Here is a 12,632-nt window from a genome sequence, read left to right as displayed (position 1 = left end):
TTTTCATCTGTTTGTCCATGTAGAATGATGTCTGCAGCACCAGGTAGTTTGAGATGTTGGGGAACGCAATGGATGGATAATTTTCCAACTCACATTTAAAATCCTTCTCTGTTAACGTGTAAGGATCTATCCCATTGAGTGGTTTCTTTTGAGTGTACTTCTTGGTTTTAATAACTTGCTTGTTTGCTGTACACAAACATGGCAATAACTTCTTGTGTTACTCGACCAGACTCCACTTTTGGATCATTAATCCCTTTTGGCTGAGAATGCCCTGTATGCATGGTTTTATGTTGGCTTCTGGCACATCCATACAGTTTTAAATACAATACCTACAATTACAAACAGTTTGGTTTTATTGCATTTATTTAATTCCTGGGCTCCCGTCTGTAAGAGAGTGATGTTGCATCCCATTAATACACTTATTATTAGATTCTAATAGAATAGATAAGCCAAAATAATTGGGGATCTTTTTTTAATGGGCCCCAACTTGTCACAAGTATGAATAGGTGGGCCTCAAAGCAGAAAAGGTTGAGAACTCCTGATGTAAAGAACACTCTGGCTATGTTATTAGAAATTTGGCTTTGAGTATCTGTAGTGTACTAGAAAAATATAATGTGTACTGGAATTTTGTTTTAAATCTCAAGACAGCCTCAATTCTTTATGGTATGGATTCCCAATGTGTTAGAAATATTCCTTTGAGATTCTGGTCCATGTTGACATGCCTGGATCAGATAATTGCCATAAACGTGTCAGCTGTCCCATTCTATCACATGCCAAACATGCTCTGTTGGATTCAGATCTAGTGAATGGGGAGACCATTAAAGTACACTGACCTAATTGTCATGTTCATGGAATCAGCTGTAGAGCTTCTGCTTTGTGACATGGTGCATAACATGCTGGTAGCCATTATGAGTAAATTGTATCTGTAAAGGGATACACATGGTCAGCAAACAAGCCTCAGATATGCTGTGGCATACTCGATTGATATTAAGGGGCCCAATGTGTATCAAGAACACATTTCCCACACCATCTTGCCATCACCACTAGCCTGAACTCTTGACACAAGGTAGATTGGGTCCATGGATTCAAACTGCTGATGCCAAATTCTGATCCAACCATCTTCATGTTGCAGCAGAAATTGTGATTCTTCCAAACAGGCAACATTTTTCCAATCTTTAACTGACCTGTTTTGGTGAACCTACTGTATGCTCACTGTAGTCTTAGAATCCTGTTCTTGATTGACAGAAGTGGAACTTAATATAATCTTCTACAGTTAAAGCCCATTTGCCTCAAAAGTTTGATGTGTTGTGTATTCTGAGATGCTTTTCTGCATACTATGATTGTAAAGAGTGTTTATTTGAGTTAGAGTAGCCTTCCAGTTAGCCTGAACTAAGTTGGCCATTCTCTTCTGACCTCTCTCATCAACAAAGTGTTTCCATCTGGAGAACTGTTGCTCACTAGATGTTTTAATTCACACCATTCTGTGTAAACTCTAGAGTATGTGAAAATACCAGAAAATCCACAGTTACTGAAATTCAGCCTGTCACTGAGATTTTTTCCATTCTGGTGATTGATGTGATAATGAACTGAAGCGCTTGACCTGTAACTTTGTATGAGTCTATGCATTAGGCACGTGCCATATAATTGTCTGGAAAATTGTATGAACACCTAGGTGTTCCTAATAATGTAGCCAGTAAGTATGTGCTTTTTTTAAAATACATTTTTATTCCATTTGCATAGTACACCATTTTCAACATGGCCAGCTAATTTCTCGTGATTTCAACTAACCTTGATGCTACATCAGCCATGTTCTTGGAGGCCTTGGCTACAGCACGAGCTGAAGCCTCCAGCTGTATGAACTGTTCTGTCTCATCATCTGTCTCAGACAGCAGCAAGAGGTAACAAATATGAGCAGCGATGGGGGCAACAACCTGCTCAATCAAACTGGTCTTTATCAAGCTGTCTTCTACTTGGGATGCCATCACTTATGAGGAAAATGAAATCTCATATTAGCAGCATATTAAAGTATAATAGCACACACACACACACGTGTATAAATCATCAAGAATAACATGGCATGTGTATATAGCATGGCATGTGTATATACTGAACAAATGTGTATGTGTATATAGTTTGTATACTGTTGGCCCTGTGATATTAAAAAAAAAACCTTAAAAGCCTTCCATAACAGCAAAGATTATTACAGTTTACAAAATAATAAAACTAATTTAAAAATAATAGTCTTGATCTTAAAAACTGGGAAATTGTCCATAATAATAAAAATACTTCTGTAATTACCTGGTGTTGTAGCAGCTCCTTGTAACCACCAGCAGCACAGTAGCAACAAATTATTAATGTAGTTTACTGTCAAAGCTCTGTGATTGGCTCGCTTGTGTCTAATAGCAACAAGTGTCACCTGAGCCAATGATCTCGGTAAATACTTAGATGATTATAAGTTACGATGTCATTTTAGTGCAGGGTATAGATTTTTTTTTAAAACAAACATGCAGATAAAAGCAAATACGTAGTTTAGGTATAAATCATCTTTAAGCAATGGGATGGTTTTCAGGACAAGTAATTGCTATATGAAATAACTCTGTCTGAAAATGACAATACGTGAAAGAACCAGAAACTGTGCAATAACTACTGTAGGAGCAGTAACTTATATTTGTGAATAAATACATAAGTATTTGTGAAATAAATAATACATGTGGGAAGGTTAGGATGGGAGGCGGCATGGTGGTGTAGTGGTTAGCGCTGTCGCCTCACAGCAAGAAGGTCCGGGTTCGAGCCCCGTAGCCGGCGAGGGCCTTTCTGTGCGGAGTTTGCATGTTCTCCCCGTGTCCGCGTGGGTTTCCTCCGGGTGCTCCGGTTTCCCCCACAGTCCAAAGACTTAACTGGTGACTCTAAATTGACCGTAGGTGTGAGTGTGAATGGTTGTCTGTGTCTATGTGTCAGCCCTGTGATGACCTGGCGACTTGTCCAGGGTGTACCCCACCTTTCGCCCGTAGTCAGCTGGGATAGGCTCCAGCGACCCTGTAGAACAGGATAAAGCGGCTAGAGATAATGAGATGAGGTTAAGATGGCAGCGCTTGTGTTTTGTTGCATGTTTGTGTGCACAGTATGTTAAATGTCACTTTGTGGGTAGCTGGGAGGATGGGAGTACTTGTCCCTTTGCTTGTGATGCAACTGCAAATTCATTGTTAATGACAATAAACCTTGAAACCTTTAAGTTTAGTTTTGTAATAAATTATAATATAGTTATTATCATTTTCTTCTGGAGTTATGCTTCCTTGCTAACACGAAACAAGAAGGCTTTGGCTTTATGTTAAAAAGTCTTTATGAGAAAAAATGTCCAGTGCAGCTTATACAGCACTAGATGGCGATGTTACTATAAACATCACTAAAGAGTTCACACATTTAAAGTACACAAAAGACATCCAACTGTGAACTTTAATTTTTAAACAGAAAAAAAACATCAACAGACAAATATACACCTTGAACAACTTGCATAACTTGTAAAACATAGACTTCACTGCATTTACAAAAAAATGAAACTATGTGACAGTAGTTTACTCAAAAAAGTGATAATAGTAATACTGCTAAAGCACTCACAGTTAATATACAATACTTAAATACCTATTTAATGTCAAGTATTTCTCTCTCAGATGCACGTCCATGCAAAAAAGAAAAAAAGAAAAAGTTGCCAGGTGCAGAGGAGAAATGTGTTTTTATGTTTACCATGCCAGTGACATCATGGATCATTCATACAACAAGCAATATTCTTCATGTCAATCTCTCAGATATCAGTACATCAGCAAATGTGAATATAAGCAGTGAAGTAACTGGAAAGATCTGTTAACTTTGGTATAAAAGTCTGGTGCAATAATAAAGCTTATAAAAAAATTCTTAGCCAGATGGCACATCTGTTTTTAACAAATAATTATATTATTTATAAACATTATTTTTTCATTCAAACAAAATGATACATATGTCAGGTTGTGGATTCAGTGTATGATAAAGATTATGAGTAAAAATTGAAGGAAAATTATGTCTACAGTTTGCTCTCTGATTTAGACCCGCACACCAGAAACCAGAACATAATTATGGATTTTAACAGCTTCTATGTTCACTGTGTCCTGTTTTACATCCTGTTTTACATTTTACAGTTATGCTTCATTGGCCAATGATCTTGAATACAAAGTTTTGAAAAATAGTTTTGAAAAAAAAAAACATGACTGCACACCTCTGCTTGGAGTAGGGCTTTGCTTTATAACTGATGTGCTCTGAGTTATGAGGGCGCTTTGCATTCCAATGTGTTGACATAAAACTTTTCCCCAAAGCCCCAAAGAGTGAGCTTAGGTTCAGTCATGAAGTGCAACACATTTTGATATCTTTAGGTGCAATATTTGACCAGAGGCTAAGAATAATCATACTACAAAATCAGTGAAAGCGTTACAAAAACAGTGAAAGCTTTAAGAGAACAATGCGTGCAAAGGTTGGATTCAAGATTTCTGCATTATTATATTGGTGGACAATTTATGCTATTGTTTACTTTCAAAAGAAATCAAAGAAGGTATGTGGGACTAAAGGGACTGCATAAAATTATTCATATGTCATTTATAAAATGGAGTATTATCCAGTGCAAATGTGCATGAATTGGTAACTTGCACTGACATGAGCCCCTCTGCTTCTTCTCTAACTGATAACCAAAACCAAATACAAAAACATCATATCTTTTGCAAATTGGATGGATGTGAAATGAAAGCAAACAGAGGTACAACCCAAATGTTTCCGACTCATTACCATTATATATTCTTCCTGGAATATTGATTTACATGAAGATTATCAAGTCTTCAGCATGTATCTGTAATCAGTGCTTTCAAACATCAATACCAAAAATATATGTTTGAAGGCCAAAAATCTACAAGCCCTCTTGAAATTCTCATTTATACAATACACACACACACACACATATACATATTTTATATATATATATATATATATATATATATATATATATATATATATATATATATATAAATAGGTCTTTGCTTTTAAACAGCGCCCTGAGGGTTTTTATGATCTGCTAGTTTTGATGCAATATCCATATCCTTTGGTGGAAGTCTCCATTTCTTTCCATCTGTCTCTCCGCTCCAACTGGCAGCCACCTCTGTTGGGATCATATGGAACTCCACTATGAGTCATATCTGGTGAACCAAATATTAATTTCTACCTACAAAAAAGTGTCAAGGCTCCGAAAAATTTGGAGAATATTCTTCTCTTCCACATATGGAAGACTGGATGGTATGAGTGTAAGGACATATCCGTGGTGAAGGGCAGCAGCTTACTGGGTCATCTGACACAACCCCAGGCTCTCATTCACTCCTCTGAACCCAATCCCAGCTCTCATCACTGTCTTTTCTGTTCTTTTCTGCTTCTATTATTTCTCGGTAATGCCGCCTGAAAAATCCCATCTGGCAAGAAAAAAGGGGGGAAAAAGAAAAAAGCATGTCAGTATGTGACATATTGTGACATTCTCTGACATATGAGTCAATTTCTAAAGCTAAGGAAAAGCTAATTAATAACTTTTTACTCCCAAACTTTACACAAGCCTTGTGATGAGAAGGCTTTTGGTGTAGCACTATTTACTTAGATCATACCAATTTACTTATTAACTAATTTGGTTACATTTTTCAACTGAAAATTATATATAATTAATACTGTACAGTTATAAAATGGTGAATTAGTATTTACCTCAATGACAACTCTGACCATAACTTAAACATATTTGTCCACCACTGTGTGGAAATAATAAGTGATTTTCTTCTCATCTTTGACCTTAACAGGAATGAAATAATCCTCACTGATAGTTTCGGCACTCAAAATGTTATAAACAGGGCCTGCTTCTTTACTTGACTGCCTTATACTTTTGTGTAACAATAAATTACATTTAGATGGCCTTAATGATGGTCATTCTCTAGTGGCGGTTTGTCCATAGGGACAGTTGGGGCAGAACCCCACCAGATAAATCAAACAACATAATAATTCAACAACAAATGATAAGCTTTGCACACGATCATCCATAACATTAAAACCACCTGCCTAATATTGTGCAAGTTCCCCATGTGCCACAACAACTCTGATCCATTGAGGCATGGACTCCACAAGACCTCTGAAGGTGTGTTGTGGTATCTGGCATCAAGCCATTAGCAGGATATCATTTAATTCCTGTGAGTTGGAGCCTCTATGGTTCAGACTGAATTTGAAATCAACACCTTGAACTTTTTGTCATGTTCTTCACCCCATTGCTGAACAAATTTTACAGCCTGTGCAGAATGATGCCACTGCCATCAGGGAATACTGTTGCCATGAAGTGCTGTTCTTGGTCTGCAACAATGTGGTAAATGGTACATGTTAAAGTAACATCCACATGTTAGCCTTTGCCCCCCAATGAGCCTTGGGCACCCATGACCCTGTCAGAGCTTCACCGGTTGTCCTTCCTTATACCGCTTTTGGTAGGTGCTGCATTCTAGGAACACCCCATAAGACCTGCCGTTTTGGAGATGCACTGACCCAGTAATCTAGCCATTACAATTTGGCCCTTGTCAGATCCTTTTGCTTGCCTATTTTTCCTGTTCAGTTGCTGCCTAATATATCCCACTATTGTAACAAGATAACCAATGTTATTCACTTCACCTGTCCGAGGTTTTAATGTTATGGCTGATCAGTGTAAAGTCCTCATTCACAATACCATGCATTTTTAAACTACTTTGAAATATTAAATACCTCATTTCAGTGACCAATGATTTTAAAAATGTTGATGTTAGGCAGATGTTCCATTGATATCTTTGTAGATCTTGTTAAAATGTGGGGCTGCACACTCACTGCCTCACGTAACAATGAGCACTAAGAGGTTTACTGTGGCACAAATCATGCTTCCCATGCTCGGGGAGCAGAAGTATACCAGTATACCAGTTCTACTGGACAGTTTATCTACTGCTCCTCCATGGCCACCAAGATCTTGTTTTATAGCAAATAACCAAACCTACCGGTAAATCTAATAAATTTAAGTGCATATAGTGTGTTTAAATGTCTCTTCCTTTTCCAATGTTCAATTTTTTGGGTAATCTTCGGTCTTTGAGATGTCATTGGGGTGGAAATTTATCTGAAACCTGGCAACCCTGGTTAATGATATTAACTCTTCTATGTGTGCCTTGCTGGTGACAGGAAACACACCTACTGTCGCAAACACAGCTAGTAGACTGTGTGCAGGATGGCTATGTTGCCATCATTACTCTCAACTGCCTATTAAGGGGTTACTCTATAAATTCACGAGATAGCCAATAGCATGAGTCAAGTGTGATAGTTTCTCAACCTTATTTTGTTTAAGGTAGCTTCATTATTAATGGTACCTGCCCCACCAAAATCTGTGATCACAAGCCACTCCTGCCACTATCACAAAACACAGACATAAAGAGAAAGACAATGGGTTAGTGGATAAGACCAAAGAGCAAAGGTTTCTACTGGAAGTTCATTTTTATATGTATATATATTTTTAAAGGGGCGGCACGGTGATGTAGTGGTTAGCGCTGTCGCCTCACAGCAAGAAGGTCCGGGTTCGAGCCCTGTGGCCGGCGAGGGCCTTTCTGTGCAGAGTTTGCATGTTCTTCCCGTGTCTGCGTGGGTTTCCTCCGGGTGCTCCGGTTTCCCCCACAGTCTAAAGACATGCAGGTTAGGCTAACTGATGACTCTAAATTGACCGTAGGTGTGAATGGTTGTCTGTGTCTATGTGTCTGCCTTGTGATGACCTGGCGACTTGTCCAGGGTGTACCCCGCCTTTCGCCTGTAGTCAGCTGGGATAGGCTCCAGCTTGCCTGCGACCCTGTAGAACAGGATAAAGCAGCTAGAGATAATGAGATATTTTTAAAGATTTTAAGTTAATTGATTTTTCAATGCAGTCATGTTTACACTGAACTATTTAGACATTAAAACAGACTAATAATGTGATATTTCTGCTATTGCAATCAAGTCTCTTCCACCTATGATGGGGAAATGTCAAAATAAGATGTATTTAAAAATTAATAATTCTTTGTCTTGGTAGCATTAGAAGCTTGCTAGATATGAAGGACCTCATGGATGTGACTTCTAAATAAATAAAGAGAACCAAATATTTATCCATCACCCACATTTACACACACATGTACACACACTAAAGTTTAGCAGGTGCAAGATTCTCCTCAAAGGACACTGTTACATAGCATTTGTGTGTCATTGTTGCAAGTGAAGAACCTGGTCTGAACTCATGCAAGCTGGATTTAGTGAACACAGTGTTTACACCCACAGTTTTTCATGAAGTAAAAGGCAGGTTACACTTGCCTCTCCTGTAGTGGCTGAATGACTGCTTGTTGTTTGTTTGTTTGTTTGTTTGTTTTTATAACTAATAATATCATTATTCACTCAGAGTAGTTTAAGAACATTAGCATTCACCTAGTTAGTTACAGTGCCCTCCAGAATTATTAGCACCCTTCGTGAAAATGAGCCAAAATCACAAAGAATAAAAATGCAATAAATTATATTTTGACACAATTAATTTTTTTCTGCAAAACACTGATTTCAAAACGAACTCCCAGGAGTGGACAAATACTGAGAAATTACTTCCTTAAACTTTACTTACTTTAAAACATTACTTATAACCAAGTGAAAGTACAGATGTGTCAAATTATTTCTCAATTAAAAGTGAAAGTGTCTGGCACAAAAATGCACTGAGGTGAAAGTAAAAAAAAAAAGTTTTAAAAGGTAAATGTTTTTAACTGATGAAATTAAGTTAATATCATGTTTTTTTATGTGAAAAGTAACCTTTAGTACTTATCTAAAACTGTTAGATGATTTTTGTTTTGAAACAACCACACCATTTTGCCGACAAAACAGGTTAATTAAATATAATTAAATAGCAAATTAGTAATTTAATATACTAAAGGTACCTCAATAAGCTTTTTCAAATTAGATGAAATTCATGCCTTCTTAGGAGGTAAAGGAGACACCTCATTTTATATGACTCTTTGTTTACTCCAGCGTAGTCAAACATTTTTCTGAGGTAAAGCCAAGCACTCATCTGCAGGTTCAACACTGCAGTCTGGTGGCTTATTCATTTTCAAATGCACACAGACAGCCATAGAACTAATTACATTGTGTAACATGAGGAGGTCACAGCTTAGAACAAACTAGTATGATTCTTAATTTTTCTACACTAATTAACGTGACTGAACTGAAATGTCTGGATGCTAAACTCAGCCCATTCTAGTGATGTGGAGCATTATTGGCTGGATGACAGAAAAGACTTTCAGGATTTGTAAGAAGTAAATTGAAGGCCGAAATAAATAAAGGTAAAAAATAATACACAACAATGTACATTTACTCAAGTGTTTTCTATCCTGGACAACATCTGCCTTGGAGAGAATAATACTTTCAAAGGTCCAACAAGTTTGGAGACACTCATAATAGATTTTGGTCCATTCCTCTATGCATAATAATTTAAGCCCCTTTATTTCTTAGGTTTGTGCACATGGACTTCCCTCTTCCAACTGGTTTTCACTGAGGTTTAAATCTGGAGACTGAGATTGTCATGTGAAGTATGTTTGCCTCACCATCTTGTTGAAAACTCTATCTACAATCAAGTCTGAACCTTCTGGCAGAGGCAACCAGGTTTTGCACTGAAATATCCTGATAATCAAGTAATTGGTTACAATGCAATATTGAGTGAAAATGTCAAATTTGAAGAAAAATGGAGTTCATTACCTTTTTGTCAGTTCCTTTACGAAAATAAAAATTGTACAAGATCACTTTGAGAAATTCAAATGAAACATCATATTGACTGCATGCAGTATCTCTATAAAATGATATGGATGCTATAAACAATCATTAGGTAATATCCTGAGGAGATAATGAATCATACTTGGTTAATCAGTTATTTTGAGTTTGTTTCATGGAAGTTGGAAACCTAATGCTGATTCATAAGAAGCTAAATTAATATCAAAACACAAGGACTTCATTTTGGAGTTCTTTTTGTCTTGTTTTATTCCTATTGCTATGATTGATCATTGCCAACACTCTCTTTGAATTTTGGGTTAGAGACTGCTGCTGAATCCACTTTTATGCACACTTTGTTAAAGAGCACATTAAGGCTACAAAAAGGACACTCAGGAGCACCATTTTGAAGTCCTGAGAAATGAGAAATAGGACACCACCCTTCAAACTTGTGCAAATGGGAACTGTGAGAACAACAAGGGTGCCTTTTGGGAAAGGGCATTATAGCCTTGTTTCCTTGACTCCAAGGACCCTAGAAAAAAAACCTTAACTGACTGAATTATTAAACAGATGCACTGATGGACAGACATATATGTTTTTACTGTATAGTCACCTATATCTTTATAACAGTAAAAATGATGTTCCTCTCTGAGTGACTCAGTGAATTTGTCTTTGCTTTGAGTGCTATTTATTGATCTAGACCTCTGTTCTCCTTTGGCATTTCCTGAATTTCCTCCATGCTGAATATGAGCAGATTGTTTAAAAGGGGCTTGTTTTGGCAGATTCAGGGTGTTGGGGAATGGGAGGGAAATGTATCCCTGTACCAACATTCCAACATTTTGTTGTGTTTTTCCCAGTGGAAAATAAAAGAAAATAAAAGTAAGAATTTGTGGGGAACAAGATTGAAATCAGTTTCATTGCCATGTCTGTTTAGAGAGCTATAAAGTAATGTGAGCACTTGTTTTTGTCCTTTTCATGGTTGCAATGACAGGATGGGATCCCTCAGCTGGCCCCTTAGGCTATTTTTTCCAACAAAAGCAGCTCTTCACAAGACAATTGTGTAAATGACAGTATAAATTAGACCTTTGGGACATGTGATGCTTATCAAAAGGGAAGGAAAGACTCCCACACTATCTGTTAATGGACCAGGACTGTAGTATCCTGGAAGAATGCCTTTAAATCATCTTAGAGAGAAATATGCAAATAAGTAGCATGATTTAATACCATGTCATTATTATAACATTGTGAAAGTGCTTCTTTTGCACTGACTGAACAGTTTCTCCAATGAATCTGAGAGCCTTTGCTGCTGCCTGAGTTATGGCAAAGCAATTTATCCATCCATCCATCCATCCATCCATCCATTATCTGTAGCCGCTTATCCTGTTCTATAGGGTCACAGGAAAGCTGGAGCCTATCCCAGCTGACTATGGGCGAGAGGCAGGGTACACCCTGGACAAGTTGCCAAGTCATCGCAGGGCCAAAGCAATTTAATTCGGGTTAAATCATGAAATTACTACATCTCCAGTGTACATGGGCAGGTATTGTCAGTGCTAGATATGGCCAATATTATCTGATGTTTCACATTCTTCAATGACCACTGCAAATCATTTAAACAATCTAGCAATGTAAATGTACAGGGTCTCCAGGTCAGGAGGTAAAGGGTGACACAGCTAGCAGGATAACCATGACTGTGACTAAAGCCCAACGTCACAAGACTGTTTGCTCTTAGTCAATCATTTGGGTTTTTATAGGCTAAAACAATACCTTCCAGAGCAGCACAGCCAGCAGGAGGAAGATGAGGATTCCCACAAGCAGACTGATGGCAATGATCCAACCCACCACATAACCCCTGGGTTCCTGACTATGCAGTGCCTCAAATACCAGCTGCAACGTAACAAAGGAAAACTAAACAAAAATATACACAAATTCTCACACATATTTAACAGACGTGGTATATCTAAGGAAAAAACCCATCACAGCCTGAGACAATCATAGTTGGATTTTAATTAAGACAAAATGTGTGATATTTAGATTTCACTGCAGACCACAGTCATGTATTTGGAATGAAGTGTCTGGATCACCTATTGCATGGCTGCCTGGTTTTAACACATTCAATACATGTGAAAACATATTTAATTTTATAAATATTACAGTGATTATATATAAATGCAAAGATGTATCTTATCAGCTCATCTACACATTAAAAGATATGAAGAAAGGCAATGTGTTTATAGTGCATTACTTTGGAAAAGAAAAATAACTAATAACTGAAGGGAAGTGAAATACAACCCCAATTTCAAAAAGTTGGGATGCTGGGTAAACTGTAAATAAAAACAGAATGCGATAATTTGCAAATCATGGAAACCCTATATTTAATTGAAAATAGGACAAAAACATATCAAATGTTGAAACTGAGAAATTTTATGGTTTTTTGAAAAAGTATGCTCATTTTGAATTTGATGTCAGCAACACATTTCAAAAAAAGTTGGGACAGGGGCATGTTTATCACTGTGTTGCATCACCTCTACTTTTAACAACACTCTGTAAATGTTTGGGAACTGAGGAGACCAGTTGCTGTAGTTTTGAAAGAGAAATGTTGTCCCATTCTTGCCTGATATACAATTTCAATTGCTCAACAGTTCGGGGACATGTACCCATGTCATGTGCACTAATGCACCCTCATACCATCACAGATGCTGGATTTTGAACTGTGCACTGATAACAAGCCAGATGGTCCCTCTCCTCTTTAGTCTGGAGGACGTGGTGTCCATAATTTCTAAAAAGAATTTCTACTTTTGATTCATCAGACCTCGGGACAATTTTCC

The 12,632-nt window shown here is 37.4% G+C and overlaps 1 protein-coding gene across 3 annotated transcripts in view; it reads right to left on the bottom strand.

Moving 5' to 3' along the window:
- Positions 1–3,501: 3,501 nt before the first annotated feature.
- The window catches only part of itga9 (integrin, alpha 9), a 259,270-nt gene continuing 250,139 nt past the window's right edge, over positions 3,502–12,632 (bottom strand). For all 3 annotated transcript variants that reach the window (XM_060925348.1, XM_060925349.1, XM_060925350.1), the window contains 2 exons: positions 11,572–11,691; positions 3,502–5,477 (listed from right to left, as the gene is read on the bottom strand). In XM_060925348.1, coding sequence (XP_060781331.1) covers positions 5,379–5,477; positions 11,572–11,691 — 219 coding nt within the window. In that variant the 3' untranslated portion in view covers positions 3,502–5,378. The remainder of the gene's footprint in view (positions 5,478–11,571; positions 11,692–12,632) is intronic.

This window comes from Neoarius graeffei, chromosome 7 (genome assembly GCF_027579695.1).
Source record: "Neoarius graeffei isolate fNeoGra1 chromosome 7, fNeoGra1.pri, whole genome shotgun sequence".
Classification (NCBI taxonomy): Eukaryota; Metazoa; Chordata; class Actinopteri; order Siluriformes; family Ariidae; genus Neoarius; species Neoarius graeffei.
This window is presented reverse-complemented; position numbering and strand designations above follow the sequence as displayed.